Here is a 23,144-nt window from a genome sequence, read left to right as displayed (position 1 = left end):
CCCAACGGAGAGTTTTCAGACTCATATTCTGACTATAATTATTATGAGTATGACAACGTCAGGCTAAATCAAATCATCTATAGACCACAATCACCTTGATATGTCAAAATATGACTGAATTACAGCTGTTTACATGTGGGTCAAAGCTGACAATTCTTGCCACAGGAGAAACGGCTTACTTTTTTAATGCAGCAACTGAACACAGCGATTCCCAGCACTGAGAATAGCTCACTGGGATAAGACGGGCTCCTTTGAAGTGCAAGGTCTTAACAATGTTTCCTCTATGTTGATTTGGCTACATTTCTTCCCCCCACGGTATCAGGAATAGGGCTGTACAACATTTTAGGCCGTCTATCAGCAATGATTAGTGTGTTTTGCTGCAAGCAAAAACACTATTGTTATTCTGCATACTTATTAGGGCTGAGCGGTAGGACGGTATATACCGTGCGACGGTAGAAATGTGTCTACCGGGAGAGATTTGGCTATACCGTTTCAACCCCGGTATACTTTATGCTATATTTTTGTATTACACGTGTCAATTAAACGTCTGGTTGTTGTATTGTATATAAGCCATCATATAAATCGCATTCTTGCGATATTTAGAATTGTAGTTTAACTTATATTTGATTTGCTATTTTCGTTTGACCTGAAGCACATTTGCGTTGGTCTGACGGAATTTTCGATGTGGAGTTTATTTTGTCTAAGCGGACCACATTCATGCCGATGCTAATTACTTATATATTTGATGTCCCATTCTGCAGGTAGCCAATTCGATTTGTTGTTCAAGTTTAATGTCTCGCGCTGTAAAATTATTGTTGTAAAATTACACTGGTGGCGTTGCTAGCATTCTTGATCTAGGACAGGGTCGGCAACCCAAAATGTTGAAAGAGCCATATTGGACCAAAAAAAACAAAAACAATTCTGTCTGGAGCCGCAAACAAATTTAAAAGCCTAATAATATAGCTGCAAGCAGCAATGTGGTGGCCAAGCAGGTCAGATGACCCAGAAGAAACTTTCGACATCTAGTGACTGCGGTTTACCTGGCTTTCTTTGCAGTGGCTTATAGTCTCGCTAAATAGAGAATCAGAGACATGACAAGCTTGTCAGCTTTGGCTGGATTTGAACCTCTGAAGTTGACAGGACACCAATTTATCCTAGTGAGCTATTCTCAGTGCTGGAAATCATATTTCAGTGACTGCGTAAAAATATAAGGAATTTTTCCTGTGGCAAGCGGTTGTCAGACTTGTCCCAAGTTTAAACAGCTGTAATTCAGTCCTATTTTGATATGTCAATGTGATTGTGGTCTGAAGATAATCTGTGTTAGAGTTGGTGAATATTTGATACATTTTGTAGCAGGAGTAGGACAAAAACGTTTTATTAATTAATTCAAAATGGCGGCATCAATTTGGCTGTTCTCACAAGTTAACATGTGTCAGACATGGGATCGCCCCCCTAGAGGTTAGAGGACACATATCTGTAAAGCACAATAAATCTGACTCTTCTTGAGTATAGATCCCCTGAGATTGAAACATTATCATTACAATTATGATTATACTGTTAGACAGCTACTGTGGCATACCTGGCTTTACTAAACAGATAAGCAAGTATCGTGATATGCGTCAGTGCTAGGAATTACTGTGTTCAGTTACTGTATGAAAAAAAGTAAGCCGTTTTTCCTGTGGGAAGCGTTGTCAGATTTGACCCAAGTATAAAAAGCTGTAATTCAGTCATATTTTGACAAATCAAGGTGATTGTAATCTGAAAATGATTTGATTACATGTCCATGAAAATAGGAGCAACGGCGAACGAGGAGTTCAAAAAAGTATGTTTTTATGAAAATTATTTCTTTGGCTGGATTCAAACAACAACAATACCTCATTTTGGACAAAAAGGCATATGGTTCAAAAGTAACATGTGTAAACACACCTTCAACTTTGACCCATTGGTGGCGCTAGATGGTTGGAATGGGAGACATGAAACTTGGTGAAATTGATGAGGGGACTGGTCCCAAAGAGTGTGCCATACTTCACAACTTCTGACCATGTGGTTGGGGCTGCCATTGACTTCCATGACAGATGTGTAATAATAATAATAACTAGTCCCTATACCAAATTTGTTGTCAATGCAGTAAAGAGGTGCTGAAATATGACCTCACTTCTTTTATGGCGGCTTGGTTGACGACTTTGATTGGCTGACGACTTTGATTGGCTGTTCTAGTCAAAAAGTGTAGAAAATCAAAAAAACTTGATATCTTTTGTGAGGCTTGATCTGAAGATAAATGTTTGCCTATTGCAGCACCACCTAGAGGTGAAATGGCATGACCTATTTTGGACTTCTTTAGAACAGGGTCCCTAGTCCCTATACCAAATTTGGTGTCAATGCAGTAAAGAGGTCCTGAGATATGACCTCACTTCTTTTATGGTGGCTTGGTTGACGACTTTGATTGGCTGACGACTTTAATTGGCTGTTCCAGTCAAAAAGTGTAGAAAATCTAAAAAACGTGATGTCTTTTGTGAGGCTTGATCTGAATATAAATGATGCCAAGTTTTTGCCTATTGCAGCGCCACCTAGAGGTGAAATGGCATGACCTATTTTGGACTTCTTTAGAACAGGGTCCCTAGTCCCTATACCAAATTTGTTGTCAATGCAGTAAAGAGGTGCTGAAATATGACCTCACTTATTTTATGGCGGCTTGGTTGACGACTTTGATTGGCTGACGACTTTGATTGGCTGTTCCAGTCAAAGAGTGTAGAAAATCTAAAAAACGTGATGTCTTTTGTGAGGCTTGATCTGAATATAAATGATGCCAAGTTTTTGCCTATTGCAGCGCCACCTAGAGGTGAAATGGCATGACCTATTTTGGACTTCTTTAGAACAGGGTCCCTAGTCCCTATACCAAATTTGTTGTCAATGCAGTAAAGAGGTGCTGAAATATGACCTCACTTCTTTTATGGCGGCTTGGTTGACGACTTTGATTGGCTGACGACTTTGATTGGCTGTTCCAGTCAAAAAGTGAAAAGAAAAAAAAACTATGTCTTTTGTGAGGCTTGATCTGAAGATAAATGGTGCCAAATTTTTGCTTATTGCAGCGCCACCTAGAGGTGAAATGGCATGACCTATTTTGGAACTCTTTAGAACAGTGTCCCTAGTCCCTATACCAAATATGGTGTCAATGCAGTAAAGAGGTGCTGAGATATGACCTCACTTCTTTTATGGTGGCTTGGTTGACAACTTTGTTTGGCTGTTCCAGTCAAAAGGTTTAGATAATCAAAAAAACTTGATGTATTTTGTGAGGCTTGGTCTGAAGATGATCTGTGCCAAATTTGGTGAAGATTGGACAAACCTTATAGGAGAGGTAGCAAAAAAACGTTATATTCAAAATGGCGGCCACATCAATTCAGCCACATGAATTTGATGTGGCTGACAAGAATTGTAGGAGGAGTAGCGAAAAAACGCTTTTTCTTTACATTCAAAATTCGGAGAATCTATAGAACTGGGTATGATGTCATAGAGTGCGTTGAACTCGTCTTGATCCAGGGAATCCAACGATTTTGGACAATGGGGCATATGGTTCCAAAGTAACATGTGTAAACACACCTTCAACTTTGACCCATTGGTGGCGCTAGATGGTTGGAATGGGAGACATGAAACTTGGTGAAATTGATGAGGGGACTGATCCCAAAGAGAGAGAAGAAGATGTATAATAATAATAAGAAGAATACGTAGAAACACTTAGGGTGGCTTCGCCGCTTCGCGGCTTGGCCACCAATAAGCCTTATAAGGAAGGCAACACATGCTCTAAGTGTCTATATTAGCTATATTAGCCTATTATCAAAATGATAAGTAGGCTACAAATACATAATGAGCGTTCATTAAAAAAGCTAGCTAGCTTCCGTTACCTAGCATCCTAGCATAACACTCGTAGCAATGCTACTTCCTGCTAGTGTTACTTGTTAGCCTCCTCATTGTAAAATTTGAAGCCATATGATAAAGTTTCCATAGTCAATAAGATAGATAGGTACTTTATTAACCCCCAAACGCAAATTTTTGTGTCTATCGAGACAGATAGCTAGAAAGCTCACGCAGTCCAGAAAATCTTTAATCGATAAGTTGGATATTGTAGCTACAATACAGTTTGAGTCTTTTGTTTTTAACTCGTCTTGTCTCATGTGAGGCAGTTGTTTTTGTTTGTAATAAATAAATAATAGTGTGATGATGTACGGTATGGTTATTTTGTACCATTTCTTAATTGAATTTACAGAACAATAACTATACCGTGATATATACCGTAACCGTGATATAAAATTACTCATACCGTGATAGAAGAATTTGGCCATAACGCCCACCCCTAATACTTATTATTATTATTTTTATTATTATTTTGAGAATGCTGATAAATATTCTCACTATTGTTTTTTGTTTATCGTGCTTCTTCTTATTATTCCAACATCCCGGCGAAGTCCGACACTCAATCATTCATTTGCTCTGAACATTTCACCCAAGACAGTTTTGACAACCTTGGACAATTTCAAGAAGGATTTGCTAGGAAGCTGAACCTGGAAAGAGGTGCTTTTCCGACCGTATGCTCATTTTAACCGCAAGCTATAAGGACAGCATGATGTTGTGCTAACAGTTATTAGCAATACTAACATTTCCTGTATATAGCATACCAGGTAGAATGCTAAATACGTTTCTACACACATCAAATGACTCTAGCTAGACTAGCTGTAGTCGGCATTAGAAGGGAAGCTTCCGAAAAAATTGCCAGAAAACGAACAGCAGTCTGGCTTATTGCTAACGCCTGTCTAGATAATCTATTTGAAAGAACTGTAGAAAGGCAGGAGCTAGATACAGGATACGTTAGCATTGCTAGCAACTGTTACTAGTAACACCTAGACTGTAGGCATGTAAACAAGTTTAGCTTGCTAACGCAAGAGCATAGGTAGAATGTGTGATAATTTAGCCTAGTTTATTGGCAATGGGGCTAACGTTGCTTCATGTTCCTGACTGTTTCATTCAAATAAATAACCTGTGTAATGTAATTCTACAATTCACCTAAGCATTTAATTAATGTTATCTCAAAAGGGTTTTACTACTTTTATTAGTTATATTATTGTTCTTATAGATTTGCTATTTTAATTATTACTGTTGTCACTTGTATTATGGTTTTTATTGATTTTATGTAAAGCACCTTGAGCTACAATTCTTTCATGAAATGTGCTATAAAAAGTCTTACTTACTTACTAGTTACTTTTGCCGTGTGAAGAAGAGGGGTCAAAGTTCAGTCGTCGTCATTGAATGGTCTGTTGACACGACGGGATCTTTTGTTATAGTTCTTTGTAATCCAGTGTGTTGCTGATTGAGAAGAATGGGTTAGAGTGCCGCGTACACTTGCATGCCATGCATCTCTAATGATGTCCTTCCTTTGTTGTTCCTCCTCAAGACCATCGATGCCATGGACCCCTGGGAGGACCTGACGGAGCTGGGATACCACCTGGCCGACCTGCCCGTGGAACCCCACCTGGGCAAGATGGTGCTGTGTGCCGTGGTGCTTAAGTGCTTGGACCCCATCCTGACCATCGCCTGCACTCTAGCACACCGCGACCCCTTTGTGCTGCCTTCACAGGCATCCCAGAAGAGGACAGCCATGCTGTGCCGCAAGCGCTTCACTGCAGCAACCTTAAGCGACCACATGGCTCTGCTGCGAGCCTTCCAGGTATCAGAAGTAGGATGGGAGTTGAATATATGTGTGACTGGTCAGAACATTGTAGAATTCCTTTTTGACAATGTGTTGTTGTTTTTGATAATTTCCTATAACACATTAATAATGAATGAATGGCCTGATGTGTTTGTCATTTTGTTTGCAGGCGTGGCAGAAGGCCCGCAGTGATGGCTGGGAGAGATCCTTCTGTGAGAAAAACTTCCTGTCCCAGGCCACCATGGAAATCATCATAGGGATGAGGACCCAGCTGCTGGGACAGCTCAGAGCAATAGGTGGGTTTCCTGGTTAACTCTTAGTGTGTTGTTTAATCCTCCGACTTAACTCGTTCCAACGTTCACACTTAATTGTTTTACATAGTTTTTTATCCAACAAATGCAATTTGTAAGGAAAGACATATACAATACACTCAGCTTATGATTCGATACACATCACGATACTGGATTCACGATATGATACGCATCACAATATTTTGAACAAAATTAAAAAATGAAACAGAAATTCAAATAACAGATTTATTTCCAAAACATTACCAAATTTCAATAAATTGCTTTGTTGTACATGTAACTTCGTTTATATGTACCTTTAACCTATACCAGTGGCGATTTCTTTAAGACTGCAAGGGAAGCTCAGCTAACCTTAACCCTATGCTGAGATTATGTCCTGCCCACGGACGCTCAGCTTCTCTGGGGATGAATGGAGGAGTGGGCTGGCCTGGACGCTGGGCTTCGGCGTGATTATTGGAGGGTCTGTCGAAAGACTGTATCTCATTTTGATTGACAGCGATTTTGTACTATAAAAAGTCGCAGAAGCTATTCGAACTCAGTCCCATCGCGGATTTTGCAAGTCTAGTCGAAACTGCTGCAACCTATTTCTTGGTATTTGCTTGGTGAAATTTGCTAGCCAATTTTCATCATACATTTCATACAATTATACACCACATTCCTTGTTTCAGTTTAACTTAATTCTCATATTTCCTTCAAGTTAAATATTGTTTAGTTAAATCGTTCATTCATTCATTCAGTAGTCTAGGCTAGTGTCGTAGGGGTGAAATAGCCAGTGAACTTGTCAGGAATGTAAGCGTGGACCCAAAAGCAGACTCCAAAAGATGTGTCTTTCCTCCTTTTATTGGAAGCAGAAAATCAAAAAGCATGACTCACTCTGTGGCAGGTCAGAGAAAAACTAAGCACAGAACTAAAAATCCAAGCCACTTAAAAAGCACAAAACAAACAAGGCACAGGTAAAAACAATATGTCGTAATGAGAACAGATTAACAGAACCAAAAACAAGAACACAGCGAGGGCCTCTGGTGGCCAACAAAGGATCACAACCCTGACAGAACTAGCAAAATACATGGAAAATGTATATGATGTAGGCCGAAAATGAGCTTCCCCTATTTGAAAGACCAGCAGCCGCCACTGACCTATACGTAGGTTGCATGTTGGTAGCTCAACCAATTAGCCTGATGTTGTCATACTCATAATTCTAGTCAGAATATGAGTCTGAAACCGCTCCGTTGGGCTGTGAGTATGGGGCGTGTTTCAACCGAAGGGGTTAGGGTTAGGGTAACCCTAACCCTAAAAAAGCCTCTTCGCTCAATTGGATATACTTACAACCAATCAGAGCAATGTAGTATGTTGTTTGTTGAAAACAAATTCAACCCAAGCGCTCTTTGGTGACGTGGTTGATAACGTTACTGTTGATCATCTGTCCATCATCGTATAAAGCCCGCCCTGACAATTTGATTGGTCCGAACAGCTCCGTCCGAACAGCTCCTGTTCGGACATACTTTTTCCCCATCAGAGCTTCCCCAGACACAACTTCCTGACCAAATGTGTCGGGCGGGGCTAAGTTGGGCTGACAGCCAGGCTATCAATCAATAGGAAAATGCAAAAATTGCCATAATTCTACGAGACATACAGTGCTGCTTGAGTGCTGTCTCCATCCACTGTAAGACAAATCATTTACAAATGGAGGGCATTCAACATGACTGCAACTGCCTAGAGAAGCCCTCTGTGACATGCTTGCGTGTAAAAAGGGCTATACAAATACATTTGATTTGATTAGAGGTGGACGCCCATCAAGACTCACCAAGAAGCACCAAAGAGTTGCAGACCTCTCTGGCAGCATCTGGGGTTAATGTAACACATGCGTCTACAATCAGACAAAAATGTTCATAGACATGACATTCATAGAGTTATGTATATTTAGCATGTGAGTGTTGTCAATTTAGTTTTGTCACACTAAAAGATGACACTTGGGATTTTATCCTTACCCGGAAAGGAGTTTTGACCAAGTCATTGTCTAAGTGTGAAGTGTAGAGTAGATAAGTCGCATGATCTTTAACTCATTCTTTGTCAATTGTGGAGTGAGAATTTTGGTTATGCGAGTATAGGTTACAAGTACAGTGTTTCCCCTAGGATTTTTTTAGCAGTGGGGGCAGGTCAGGTCGACCCCCCCCCCCTGGCCAAAACAAAGTGCTAACCCTATATTTCGGAGCACCTTAATGTAGTAGTCTAATAGCTAATGTAATATTGCACATATTTTCGTCCTATTTCCCCCAAATAATTAAAATTAGCATACTTAAAGACACCTTACAGTATGTTCTAAATGGCATGAATGCTGTCAATTAATAATTGACGTAACAAGTTATTGTAAATGCAGTGGCCTAGCCTACAGATTAAGGTAGGCCACTCAGAAGCATGTACACTATCTGCTTCATTTGATCTTGATAGGCTTAGCATTCTGTAGCAAATAATAACAATATACCCACTAATTATTCATTAAAACTAGGCTACTTAAGCATAATAATGCACCTAAAATACAAACGTGAGCAAGGGCAGCAATCGCTATCGAATCAACAGACGTGCAATTTCGCTAGCAGGGGAAGAATACAAACAACGAAAATCACCAGTTAACTTAATTTAAATTTGCAAGAACTATAGACAAATACAATAACATGCTTAAATTAACTGACAACATAAGTTATACGACTTTCAGTTCTCAAGGATGCACACGCGCAATCTCAACTCCGCTGTGAAGCGCATCCGTGCTATTCTCCGACATGCGCTCTAACAATCACGGCTGATAGACGGCCTAAAATTTTGTACAGCTCTAATTCTGATACCGTGGCGGCAGAAATTTTACCGTGGCGGGCTCCAGACTAACTACTGTACATGCAAGTCTTAGCTAAATGTATGATGCGCTTGTCGATCAGTCCTCCTACACCACGACAGGCTACTAGCTGAGCAACAGCGCAAACACAGGCAGGGATACAGTAGCAGCAACGCCGGCCCTGGTCTCTTACATATACAACAAAACACGGACGTTGATGGAGCGCGAGTTGTCAGCTGCACCCTCCGTTTCACTAACGACTGATGGTTGGACTTCTCGTGCTACCGAAAGCTACCTCACGGTGACTGCTCATTTTATTGACTGAGTGGGAAATGAAAGCGTCAATTCTACAGACACGGCCCCTGTATGAGCAGCACACAAGCACTCACCTAGCTGAGAAGCTACAGAAGGTCGTGGCAGAGTAGAAACTAGAGAGGCCTGGAAATTTGGAATTTATTGGGTGTGTACAACATCAGCACACGTTAGCAACAACTCATAGATACTACGCTCTGGATAAAGGCGTCTGCTACTAAATGCACATTCTAGTAAGACAGCAATATCAGCGAGTCCTCAGCATTAGTACCGCAGCTAAAAGTCTAGGAAAGTTTAGGCTATTTTTCGCTATACTTACACTACGAACATTCATATTTAGCACTAGCGTTGCATAGGCTACTAATTAGTGCTGCTGCTAGCTATCTCTGACTCACTCAGGCACAGCTCGGCTACACAGGTGGCGGCGCCAATCAGTTTCAGAGCTAAGGCGGGGCTACAGATTGTCCCTAAAGAACACGAATATCTTACAGTAGTTCTGCATTACATTAATTAATTTGCACACGAGTTTCATTAATCTTTATACCGTGTATTCTCCGTGCAATTTCACGAGCCGAACCGTGACGCCCGTACCGTACGGTTCGGTACGAATACATGTACCGTTCCACCCCTAGTTACAAGTGGCTGATAACTCATGCACCATTGATAATTGTGATGGGAATTCACCTTGATTCCAGATTGATTCAGAGGGTGCAGGCTTATTAGACATTTGTATATCATCACCTCCCATGGCTTCTCCTACCACTGATATGCTGACGACATGCAGCTGTACCTGTCGTTCCCCCCGACCGATCCGGGGATCTCAGCTAGGATTGAGGCCTGCCTCGCAGACATCTCCGCCAGGATGACCGAGCACCACCTCCAGCTGAACCTTGCCAAAAAGGAACTTCTCATCATCCCGGGCCAAACCCTCCATCTCACACGACCTCTCAATCACCCTGGGATCTGCGACGGTGACCCCCTCATCCTCTGCCAGGAACCTTGGGGTTACCATGGATGACGAGCTCTCCCTCACGGCCCACATTGCTGTGGTCTCCCGGTCGTGTAGATTCACCCTCTACAACATCCGGAAGATCAGGAGATACCTGTCTGAGCACTCCACCCAGCTGCTTGTCCAAGCAATGGTCCTCTCCAAGTTGGACTACTGCAACTCGCTGCTCGCCGGTCTCCCAGCATGCGCAACCCGCCCTCTTCAGAGGATTCAGAACGCAGCGGCCCGCCTGGTCTACAATCTACCCAGATGCTCCCACGTTACCCCGCTCCTCATCTCCCTCCACTGGCTACCCATAACGGCCCGCATCAGATTCAAGACCCTGGTACTGACCTTCCGAGCAGTGAACGGGACTGCACCCGACTACATCAAGTCTCTCCTGCAGCCTTACACCCCCACCCGCCACCTACGGTCTTCTTCAGATAACCGCCTGGTGGTCCCACCGCTCAAGACCGCCCGGTCCCAACACAAGCTCTTCTCCTGCCTGGCCCCCCAGTGGTGGAATCACCTCCCCACCTCCATCAGAGACACAGACTGTCTCTCCACCTTCAAGAGAAGGCTCAAGACGCACTTGTTCCGGGAGTACAACGGTACTTAGGAATGGTTTGTTGAACCCAACGCTAGTTTCCTCAAGGATCACATTGACTCTTGCTTAGACGGTTGCTCTTGTTGGTTAGTGGTAGCTGATTTAAACTGTTGTATTATATTTAATCCTATTTTTATTGCTTTCCTACAGGTACACTTGCACTTAGAGATTCATGTTGTGTAATTGTAATTTGCTTAACTACACGCTCTTATGTTTTCTTCCCTTTAGCACTTATTTTTGGTTGTTCACAATGTGTACTTCTGTTTTTGGCTACCTGCAATGCTTTGGGGCTATCTTGTTGTTATTATCAGTGACCTATGCACTTTGTAAAGCTCTCTCTTGGAAGTCGCTTTGGATAAAAGCGTCTGCTAAATGAATAAATGTAAATGTATAGAGATTTCACATGTTGCAAATCAATTAACAAATATAGGAAGGAATTGACATGCAGATTTTCTGTGTACATAGAAGATTGAGTCTGTGAAGGCAAGAGGTCATACACCGAGGCCCCACTCTGAGTAGAATATAGACAGAAAGCACACGGTCCACACAGTTAGGAGACAGTAAGGCTAATCATGTACAAATAGGGCTTATGTGATTAACGACCACTTCACCTGTCTTGTACGTTCTAGTGTATCAGTGTACTGACCACTGAAGACCCGTCAAGGAAGCGATTATGTGCATTCTATTTGCACATTTGAACATTGCAGTTTGAACATACTGTCCAGTACTGTATTTAAGCACTCTTGAGAGAGATTTTCATTCATGCTAGCCACTCTGTTGTGGATTGGTGGCCTGATCCGACATCGATCTCATAAAACCAAGTCAACCCTATTTGTAATTGTCGTGACTCTTTCTGGCCTGCCTGCTGACAGATCCATCCCTTCAGGAGGGTTGCTAGAAGGAGGCCTTCTGGAAGTCAATTTTCCGGACAGATGAGTCCAAGATAAGAGTCATTATTTGGTCCCAATCAAAACCGCTTTGTTCAGAGAAAAGCCAACACTGCATACCAAGTAAAGAACCTCCTCCCAACAGTGAAGCATGGTGGTGGAAATGTGACGGTCTGGGGCTGCTTTTCTGCTTCTGGACCTGGAAGACTCCTTATTATCCAGGGAAACATTTAATCTCAGGCCTATCCACAAATACTTGATCTGAATCTCCGGCCATCAGTCAGGGAGTTGAAGCTAAGCCGAAAACGGGTTCTGCAACAAGACAACGACCCAAAGCTAACCCTAACCCTACTAAAACTACCAAGGAATTTCTTAAAAGAAGATTTGTACTCTGGATTGACCTAGTCAAAATCCGGAGCTCAATCCAATAGAAATGTTGTGGCTCAATCCAATAGAAATGTTGTGGCTAGACTTGAAGCGGGCCGTACATGCCAGATATCCCTCCAACCTCTCAACTGGCTGAGTTCTGCAAGGAGGAGTGGGCAAAAATCCCAAACATCAGATGCGAGAGACTGGTCAGTGGTTACAGAAGATGTTTGGTTGAAGTAATGGCTGCAAAAGAAGGTGCCACAAGCTACTAACAAAAATTGTTAACATATTTTTGCAAATTTTTGTAAGAAACCACTTTTGTTGAATAAATAATGAAAATACACCATTTGTCTTTGTTTGTGTCCATCATTTGGAAAGTCTGCTGTACAAATTGGTGTTTGGATGTAAATTTAATAAGGCTATTTTACATTTTTGTACAAATACAATGACCATGTCTTACCATGAGTAATGTCAGTACTCATGTTAAGTATCTCGGTTTCATCATAGACTCGGTTTCATCATAGACTCGGTTTCATAGGTTGCGACACTGAAACACTTCATCAGTTATGACTGATTTTTAAGTTTAAATCTTCATTCTCTTTTCAAGACCTTGAAACTGTTATTCATGCTTTTATCACCACACGTTTAGATTATTGCAAGTCCCTTTATGATGGTCTCCCCTAGCCTGGTCCTAACCAGACCCTCGTACATTTCATTTGCACAGAGGGTCTGGGATCGCTCCATTGACAAGCGTTAACTTCCTTTAAGGCGGGTCCTCTGTTGAAGTTTAAAACGATTTGATCTGCCCAGAGCCACTCTGATCTGCCATAACCAATCGCAAGCGTTCGCCTTAGCCAACTCCTTCACCACTACTGTAACGGAGCTAGCTGCCGTAGCTGGAAAATCGAACTTTTCCCGAACCCCGTGGGTAGGAGGGCCATAACATCATGGCCACCAACAAAACTCAGCAAGGAATGTTCTTGCTCCGGCTTTAACATATGGATATTTGGCAGCGTTGCCACAACCGCAGAATAGCTTCGCTTGCATCTTTCTCCGCCACCATTACTGAACTACTCAAACTAGTGCACAACATTAACTTCATCGTTCTCAGCCACTCCCTCTGTTTGCTGATTGGACCTACAAAAAATGTGTTTCTGAAAACCGACTTCAAAGTCAAACTCCCAGACCTAGTACAGAAGCAAAATCCAAATTGAGCGGAAGTACGTAGGAGGGCAGAGCCAAGCTAGGTCTCCCCCAGTCCTCACTCCTGTCTTCAGATGGTGCAGAATGCTGCTACCAGAATTGTATCATCCACTAGGAGGTTTGATCACATTTCCCCAGTTTTGGCCTCTGCACTGGCTTCATGTCCAGTATAGAATACGTTTTAAAATTTTATTGTTTGTTTTTTAAGCTCTTAATGGACAAGCCTTTGCAGTTGCAGGTCCTATGCTGTGGATTCAACTTCCCCTTTCTATCAGGCAGGCTCCTTCATTGTCTCTTTTTAAATCCAAACGTACAACGCTCTTATATGCACTAGCGATTATGATGTCCTTTCTGTGCTTTTAATCAGAATCAGAACGGGATTTATTCGCCATGAAAGTTGGCACAGTCAAGGAATTTGCTTTGCAGGAAGGTGGATACAATAAATATATAGGAGCCTTATATTTAAATATGTGGACTATCTATGCTAAGGGTACATAAACTAGCATTACTAAGTGGAATTTGAATTAAAATAAAATATACAATAACATAAAATAAAACATAAGTTGCCTGTAATTTACAATATAAAATAAAAAAAATACAAATATTACAAAAAATACAAATGTACAGGATACAATTGTACTGCACTTGTAGTGCAGTGCAAAATAAAATGTGTTTTAAGCAGGAAGTCCTTAAAGTCAGTGTGGTCCTTTGGCCTTGTTAAGGAGGCCAACAGCGGAAGGAAAGAAACTGTTTTTGTGGCGTGAGGTATTGGTCCTGATGGACCGCAGCCTTCTGCCGGAGGGGAGTGACTTGAACAGGGAGTGTCCAAGGTGGGAGGAGTCGGCCACAATCTTCCTCGCATGCCTCAGGATCCTCGAGGTGTGCAGGTCCTCGAGGGTAGGCAGATTGCAGCCGATCACCTTCTCAGCAGTGCGGATGATACGCTGCAGCCTTCTCTTGTCCTTGGCAGTGGCAGCAGCGTACCAGATGGGGATGGAGGAAGTGAGGATGGATTCAATGATGGCAGAGTAGAAGTGCACCATCATTGTCTTTGGCAGGTTGAATTTCTTCAGCTGCTGAAGGAAGTACATCCTCTGTTGTGCTTCGGCACCTCGGTCAGCCTTGTTGTGTTATTGTGCTTTAAAAATCCAATTTACTTACTTACTTACTGTATGTATACATGTATGTATGGAGGGTTCACAAACTTTAAAGCAGCACTGTATTGTAAAATGTTTGCATCATAATATATTGTACCTCGTTATGTTGATACATCCCTACGGGATAGTAAAGCAAATACATTACATTGGTTCCCAGGGTTTGTGCGAGCGCGTGGTGGCGGAGACATCCGGGATGTAAATCTGAACTCTGAAAACTGGGCAGTGGTAAAGGCGGCCCTGGTGGCTGGGATGTACCCCAATGTGATCCACGTGGACCGGGATACCTGCTCCATCTCTGGGGTTAAGGAAAAGAAAGTCCGCTTCCACCCAACCTCTGTTCTCAGCCAACCACAGTACAAGAAGGTAAGGGGTGGAACTTTGTATTTACTGTGTTAGTTACTTCCTAACTAGTTGGGGGCCAAGCAGAAAAGCTGCAAAGCCACATATTACCCACATACAGCATTCCACCCAGCTGCTAGTCCAAGCACTTGTCCTCTCCGAGTTGGAGTACTGCAACTCGCTTCTCGCCTTATAACCTCTTAAAAACAGCCAGATTTTCATCCGAGGTCAGAAATTTAATTTCAGGTCTAAAAAAGATTTTACCCTTGTTCATTTCCAGAAATGCTGGCCGCAGAAAGTTATTACAAAGCAGCAAAAAAGTATTGAGTCGTAGCCTACAAAGCGGAGCTCTAGAGTTGTTGCTACAAACAAAACCAGCAGAACGTTGCGCTCAGAACGTTGGTTCGGTGTGTTGTAGTTCTTTCTGGGGGATTTTGGTGTTGGTACGTACGCGGTGACAAAACTACAAATCCTGTGATAAATGCAATACCTGCCCGCGAAATACATCTGTGTCTCCTTAGTTTGTTCGGCCACGTGTGGAAAATGAGACAGTGTACTTTCAACAAGAGATGGCTAGATCACAGCGATTTCCGCTGTTGGTTACAAGCAGTACCCAGCTCCAGGTACGAGGCTCTCTGCAAACTTAGCAAAAAGATTTTTTTTAAAGACATATTAAAACCTACCTTTTTACCAGAGCATTTAACAAATTTTATCTCTGAAGGGTTTTACAACTTTTTGTAGTTATATTATTGTTTTTATAGATTTGCTTTGGATTACCGCAAAGATTGCGGCTTGTGTTTTGACTTGCACTACTGCTTATGTGTTACATTTTCTTTATTTTGTTGAGTTATGTTTTAATTATATTGGGAAACCACAAAGACTGTGGCTTGAGATACTCCAAAGACTAAGGCTCGAGATACCTCAAAGACCGGGCTTGTGTGTTTTGATTCCCGCAGATTGTATCCTGCAGAAGCCGAACCCTCGTTCTGTTTTGATCAATAATAATCAAGTTGATAAGCGTGTGTTCTTGTCTGATCAATACGCAACTGTGAGGTGCGCGAATGGACAGAGCGGCCACTAAACTGTCGATCCACTGCGAGGGCCAGCCCGACGTGCACGAATAGTACACCTGTAGCCTACAAATGTTAATTACATTTCCACTCAAAATGCTGACAAAAGTTTGATTTACGTTTTCAAACGTAGCCTCCATTGGTATTCTTAACCTGGAATGATAACATATAGTGCAGTGTTTCCTCTATGGCTACATTTCTGCAGTCACGGTATTAGAAATCAGGCTGTACAAAAGTTAAGTCCGTATATCAGCAGTGAGTGCATGTCGGAGAAAAGCACAGACACGCGCTTCACACCGCAGTTGAGATTGCGCGTGTGCGTCCTTGAGAACGTATAACTTATGTTGTCAGTTCTTAAGATCGTTAATGTATAAGTCTATAGTTCTTGCAAATTTAAATCAAGTTAACTGGTGATTTTCGTTGTTTGTATTCTTCCCCTGCTAGCTAAATTGCACATGTCTGTTGATTTGATAGCGATTGCTGCCCTTTCTCAGGTTTGTATTTTAGGTGCATTATTATGCTGAAGTAGTTTTAATAAAAAAAAAAGTGGGTATATTGTTAATATTTGCCACAGAATGCTTAGCCTATCAAGATCAAATGAAGCAGGCAGTGTACATGCTTCAGAGTGGCCTACCTTAATCGATAGGCTAGGCTACTGACCATTTACAATAAGTTGTTACGTCAATTATTAATTGGCAGCATTTATGACATTTAAAACATACTTTATAACTTTATTGCTTTAGGGGAAATAGGACGAAAATATGTGTGTGTGTGTGTGTGGGGGGGGGGGGGGGGGGGGGGGGGTGCAAAACACTTGGGAATAAATACATTGATTAGAAAAAAGAAAAAAAAGAATATATATACATATGTATATATTTCTTTGGAGCACCGAAGACCCATTTTGACCCAGGAAAAAACCTGGCCTACGTCACTACGTCAGCACACGTTAGCTACAATGCATGGATACAAGGTGATAGAGACGTTATATCACGCAAGTTGGAGCTTGGATTATGAATGAAAAATACCACCCCCAAAAAATTCACAACCACTGGACTTAGTTGAGAAAGCGATTTCGAGTGGAACTGTAGTCTCAGATTTTTGATTTAGGTCGTGAAAATCTTTGTAATTTGAGCGAGTGTGGGTCGCCCGTGAGACCGGCTAGTCTTTAAGGCGGCAGCCATGCTAGAAAGCGTCATAGTAGTATTTTCTTAATTTTATAGTTCAATTTTACACGAAAACCCAGAAAGAGGGAAATGTTGTGACAATATGACTATTGTGAAGACAGCCAGGAGGTGAGATTTTAATGTGGGTTGCTGTAAAAACTTTGATTTGTTAGCTACGCGAGAGCCCCGTCAGCCCTCATGGACGATTAAGGCAGCTGTTGTGCGTCTGTTGAGTATTTTCTTAATTTCGTACCAGGGTCAATTCTACATCAAAATGGAGAGCAGTGTTTTAAAGATATGGCAATTGCAAAGACAGCCAGCGGGTCAGCATATTTTTGTGATTTGTGTAAAACCTGGAATTTGAGTGAGACCGTGTCTTGTTTTGACGTTAGCCTCAGAGTCACAGACTCGGCTCGCCCACAGTGTGGCAGTGTGTAGTAGTAGGCTACAGTACTGTCTTCAATGCCACAGCTATAGACCAATTATGTTTGTAAACATTCGGGATGCGTGCGCAACGTGGTTGCAGAAAACCGGGAAAAGATAGCATTTAAAATGGCAAAAGGACCACACGGATAATGCAAAAAGTTGATTTAAAAAGACCAAAAAGGCCGAAGAGGACAGCCTTTAAGAGAGAAAGCGAGTATCCATTGATTTCTCGCATCAGAATTTTGATTTGGGTCACAAAAGTCTTGAAATTTGAGTGAGAATGTCGCCCGGTACAGACCGCATAGTCGAGCGGCAACCATGTCTTCACGCACGTCATGTCACTAAGTTCATAATTTTACAGTTTAACAGTCAATTGTACGTCTAATAAGTCGAGCAGTGCAGCTTTCAAGAGATATGGGAATTCTGCTTTTAACCAGCTGGTCCGATTATTTTTCTGATTTGTTTAAACTGGCAATCTGAGTGAGACTGCGTCTCCATTACACAGTTTTGACTTTTGCCTCAGTCAGACTCGCTCACTGGCAGTGTGCACAATGTTGTATTTCACTCCCAGAGGTGTCAAAAGTATTCACATTCAGAATCAGAAAGGGATTTATTCGCCATGAAAGTTTGCACAGACAAGGAATTTACTTTGGCAGGAAGGTGCATACAATAAACATATAGGAACCTAAAATTCAAATATGTGGGCTATCTATACTAAGGGTACATAAACTAGCAGTACTAAGTGGAATTAGAATAAACTACAATTTACAATAACATAAAATATAAGTTGCCAGAAATAAAATATAAGTTGCTAAATTACAATATGAAAATACAAAAAATACAAATATTACAAAAGAAACAAATGTACAAGGTAGAATATGTATAGATGTAATGTGTTTTTAGCAGGAAGTCATTTAGAGTCAGTGTGGACCCATGGCCTTGTTGAAGAAGCCAACAGCGGAAGGGAATAAACTGTTTTTGTGGCGTGAAGTATTGGTCCTGATGGACCGCAGCCTTCTGCCGGAGGGGAGTGACTGAAACAGGGAGTGGCCAGGGTGGGAGGAGTCGGCCACAATTTTCCTCACTCGCCTCAGGGTCCTCGAGGTGTGCAGGTCCTCGAGAGAAGGCAGATTGCAGCCAATCACCTTCTCAGCAGTGCGGATGATACGCTGCAGCCATCTCTTGTCCTTGGCAGTGGCAGCAGCGTACCAGACGGTGATGGAGGAGGTGGGGATGGACTCAATGATGGCAGAGTAGAAGTGCACCATCATTGTCTTTGGCAGGTTGAATTTCTTCAGTTGCCGCAGGAAGTACATCCTCTGTTGTGCTTTCTTGATGAGGGAGCCGATGTTCAGTTCCCACTTGAGGTCCTGGGAGAGGATAGTGCCCAGGAAGCGGAAGGACTCCACAGTGTTGACTGGGGAGTCACACAGGGTGATGGGGGTGAGTGGGGCTGTGTTCTTCCTGAAGTCCACAACCATCTCCACTGTCTTAAGAGCATTAAGCTCTAGGTTGTTCTGTAATTTGGGAAGTTTTAGTGTTAGGGTTAGTACAGTCGTTTATTTATTGCTATCTGTATATTTAGGAAGTTCACTTATCTAAGCTCAGCATAGATGTAAATTTGTTCTGTGTACTTATATGTTATGTTATGCCAGGTGCTTGCGTTGTCTTGTCTTAAGAATTTCAGTGCCCAGCCTAAGCTTGTGTTGTTCTGTGCACCTGACAAATAAAAGACTTGAACTTGAACTTGCTTTGCCCAAGGACACAACGTCCTTTGGCACAGCCAGGAATCGAACTGGCAACCTTCTGATTACTAGCCCGATTCCCTCACCGCTCAGCCACCTGACAGTTGTACTGTTAGAAAGGCCAGTTACATGTAACATTATTGTTGTCATGTAGTTTTCTTCCCAGCATTGAAGGCTCTAACAGCCAAAAGCAGTGGCGCCCCAGAAATGTTTCTGGGGCGAAAAAGAGAAGCACAAAAGTGCAACACCCTCCCACAACCATTATCTCTAATTCACTCTCCTGAGTCTCATCTGTGTTGTATGTCTGCAAACTGCAATAGTATGGTCCTACACGAAAGTTATAAAGTCTTTGGACTTGTGTGGGGAGGCTTTGACAAGTGTGATGACTATTCACTTTGACTTAATGGGTGTAATCTGTGAAGAAAAAATGGCACCATGCAATGGTAAAGGGCTACAACCAGGCCCAAACGGAATACGCAGATTTTTTTAAAATTTTCTGCAATTATTCAGTTCACAATTCACTGAAAATCTGCGGAAATCTGCGGAATTCCGCTAGCCTTACAAGTCTTACAAGCCTTAAAAGTATTTATCCATCCTCTTAAAGATCGGTTGAAAACTCCCTGGCCCTGTCTCTTGCTGTAATTTGGGTCGATAAATGTTTCCTTTTCAATTCTTAGCATTGTTGGCTAACGTTTTAATAATAGAGACGTAATATGAGTTGAAAAGTGTATTTACAGTTTGTCTCAGACCAATGTGTTCTACTTGAAAATCTGCGGGTTTTCGACGGAATTCTGCGCCCATGTATTCCATTTGGGCCTGGCTATAACCCAGGGTTGATTGTAACTGGTGTTGAAAAAAATTATTAGGGCAGAGTAGAGGAACTGGGCAAAAGGTGCTGGTGTGGAAAGCCCCCCAAAATTGTGTAGAATGGGCAGAAAAGATTAGATGGCATCCCGATCTGACTCAATGGCTGCTGGACATTGCAGATTCAGCCGCTAATAGCCTACTAATAATAAGACTCGTATCACCAGTCCTGTTGTAACCGAATGCCGATGGTATTTAGTATCTCTTACAATGTACTACAAATTAAAAATATTGTTTGTTTAACATTCAAATCAGCGCGCCATTTACTGCCTGAAAAAGTGCAGCATGCGAACTTGCGTAGAAGCCGAGTGGGGAACGGTGCAACAGAGAAAGATTGTTGTCTTGGCTGGAGAAGATAATGTCATTTGATTTGGATGTGATTCTTGTAATAGGCATATTCATTTTTCAACCCAGCGCGTGTTAGCATGAGCGAAGTAGGACAACTTATGGTTTTCAGGTGGTAGGCTACATCATATTCAACGTCGAACTATAAAAAATAAACTGTTGTTGGCAGAGTTTGCATTCAACATTTGAGTCACCCGGTACTTTGTAAATGTACTGTAAATTAAATACTGCCATACCACAGATTTATTTGCCATTTTGCCTAATAACACCGACAAAGTAGGCTATGATGGAGTTTGTAGTTCGGCAGCCAATTGTGCTTGTGCCGTGTGCAAAAAACAAACAAAAAGCACAGATTAACGAAAGGGAAAACAACATATTTTCTTTTAACCATATATATTTTTTAGTTGCTATCTTTGTTTTAGATAATATCATCTACAACAGGGGTCGGCAAGTAACTTGGGCCGCGGGCCAGTATTTTTCCTCGCCACTAGACGGCGGGCCAGAGTCTGGGTTACTGCCTATTTAGACGCTGCGATAGGTGCCCTTGCGATACGTGCACTCGCAACAACTAGGCCTACGTGGAGAATGGGTAGGTCTACTACAAATACCTAATGATAATAAACCATGTGAGCCCATTGGTGGTCTGTTTGAATAATTTCATTATTTTAACGAACTCTATCAACATGGTCGTCACTGTCATCCCAACGTGGTGGGTCGTCATCGTTGGTGCACATAAATACTGTCTCATCAAGTGAGAATAGGATTACTAGGACCTAGTCAAGGTTTTGATGTGAGGTGAAATCGGAACTTCACATAAATGCGAGCGCGCACAGCGCGAGAGCAAACATTTTGGCATTAATTTCTTTTTTTACCTGGCTTTTTCAGTTCCTCCTGGGATCTTTTTCCCTTCCATTTTATTATTTTCGCATCAGCTTAATCTAGCTAGCTAACTTCCTCCACAACAATAAATGATGGTTTACAGTTGTCTCCATAGCAACATCTTGGTACACGTACTTGTGTTTGAGAAAGAGAACATGCGCGACAACTGAAAATATGCACGCTTTTTAATGCACGGTCTGATCATGCGCTTTATTAGATTAAAATATAATGTAGCCTATTAGATTACTTATCAGTCACACAGTAACTTAACAAACTTAAGGCATATCCATATTTGTGTGTGAAAAAACAAAGAGAAAGCAGGCGATCTTCTGGCCCAATTTATAAGCGGGCAAAGCGGCCCACCGTGAATTCTCCCTATTCTCCCGATGGCCACTCCGGGCCTGAAAACCAATAATTAATAAGCAATGTCGTGGGGGGTGCTATCGGGGTGCTTTGGTCCTCCCTAGTGCCGCCATAGAGAGCGCTGCCCACGATTACTAGCCATAACTGTGCTTTCTCCTCTGGTGATCTCAGCCGTGAGGTGTAGCGATCATATGGTAGCGATGACATAGCGAAAAAATACTTCAGAAAAGTCAATAAGTGTGTTCGACTTCATGCAGCGACGGCGGCGCCGACAGCCGGCTGCCTTGAAGCTGAGAATGTCATTGGTTACTTCAAGTCAGCCGGGCTGCAGGCGGCTGCAGACGACGCCGGCGCTGCATAAAGTCGACAACATCTAATGACACCATACCCAGGTTCCGGTTTCAAAATAAAAGTCGACGGGGAAAACAACTATACAAAAAAAAACGAAAATATTTTGACGGGCCAAATAAAATCGCTGGCGGGCCACAATTGGCCCGCGGGCCACCTGTTGTCGCCCCTGATCTACAATTTCTGTAGAACATTTCTTTAATTCTGCAATGGTGACACAAGCGGGAATCAGATCTCACACTGCCATACGGCAACTTGACTAAAAAATTCTTAGTCGACCAACAGCAATATCGACCAGAATCGCCGACTAGTCGACTGAGTGGGGACAGCCCTAGAAAACAGTGTCACGGGTGGCAGGTTTTTGGCCTGCTTCTAAACCTCATGCAGCCGCCGCATTTCTGAAACAGCATGGATGGAGAAAGTGTGTGGGGAGAGCAAGCAGTAAGAGTTCACAACCTACACACACTTCCTTTGGTTATGTGTCTCCTTACTTTCATTAAGTAATTGTTGCTCTGTGTCTCTGTTCGGTGGTGATAGGAAGCGGCATGATTAAATAATTTGTTGTAATGAACCAATGAAACGTGAGAATAGCAGAAAAACACCAGTCCTTTTTACATTTACAACGATGGAGGCATCTGTTGTGGTAACTCCTCCCTTGTAAACACCAAAAATATTGGGCTGGTTTTCAGGCATTTTGGGCTGGTTTTGAGCACTCGGTGCCTTATTGCTCATGGGCAACAAAAAAGTCTCAATACCCATAATGTCTGCTGCATGGATATTTCTCTACAGTAACAATTTGTAAAGAATTTCAAAAAATTACCTAAAATCAGCCATTGCTCCAATCGTCTTGAAACGTTTTGTACATGTATGAAATACATGTCTGTATCATGTCAATTTTGATATAGTTTGCAGTAGGGCTGATGAATCGATAAAAAAAACTATCGAAGTAAAGACTTCCCCTCGATAAAGATATTGTAATATTATTCATTTTCAATAATATCGATAATGTCGATAGAGAATAATTAGGAACAGCAGTCCATTTAATTTCTGTGATGCAGCAGGAAGTGGCGGAGAAATGTTAGCCTACGCTCACTAAAATATACTGAGCACCTCGACTGGAGTAGGTAATCGCGGAAAATTAGTTTTATTGCCGAAAACAGTGGCAGCGATAGCCATGGCGAGGGAGCAACTTCCAATGAAGAATATTGATAAAAAGGGTTTGTCTATATCGATAGTTTTTTACCCA

At 42.1% G+C, this 23,144-nt stretch overlaps 1 protein-coding gene across 3 annotated transcripts in view; it reads left to right on the top strand.

The window, feature by feature from the left end:
- The window catches only part of LOC124483975 (3'-5' RNA helicase YTHDC2), an 83,482-nt gene that overhangs the window by 40,910 nt on the left and 19,428 nt on the right, over positions 1 to 23,144 (top strand). For all 3 annotated transcript variants that reach the window (XM_047044600.1, XM_047044599.1, XM_047044598.1), the window contains exons 21-23: positions 5,444 to 5,716; positions 5,868 to 5,994; positions 14,514 to 14,719. In XM_047044600.1, the coding sequence (XP_046900556.1) occupies positions 5,444 to 5,716; positions 5,868 to 5,994; positions 14,514 to 14,719 (606 nt within the window). The remainder of the gene's footprint in view (positions 1 to 5,443; positions 5,717 to 5,867; positions 5,995 to 14,513; positions 14,720 to 23,144) is intronic.

This window comes from Hypomesus transpacificus, chromosome 22, assembly GCF_021917145.1.
Source record: "Hypomesus transpacificus isolate Combined female chromosome 22, fHypTra1, whole genome shotgun sequence".
NCBI classification, from domain to species: Eukaryota; Metazoa; Chordata; class Actinopteri; order Osmeriformes; family Osmeridae; genus Hypomesus; species Hypomesus transpacificus.
The sequence above is the reverse complement of the archived record's forward strand: the minus strand, read 5'-3'. Positions and strand labels throughout refer to the sequence as shown.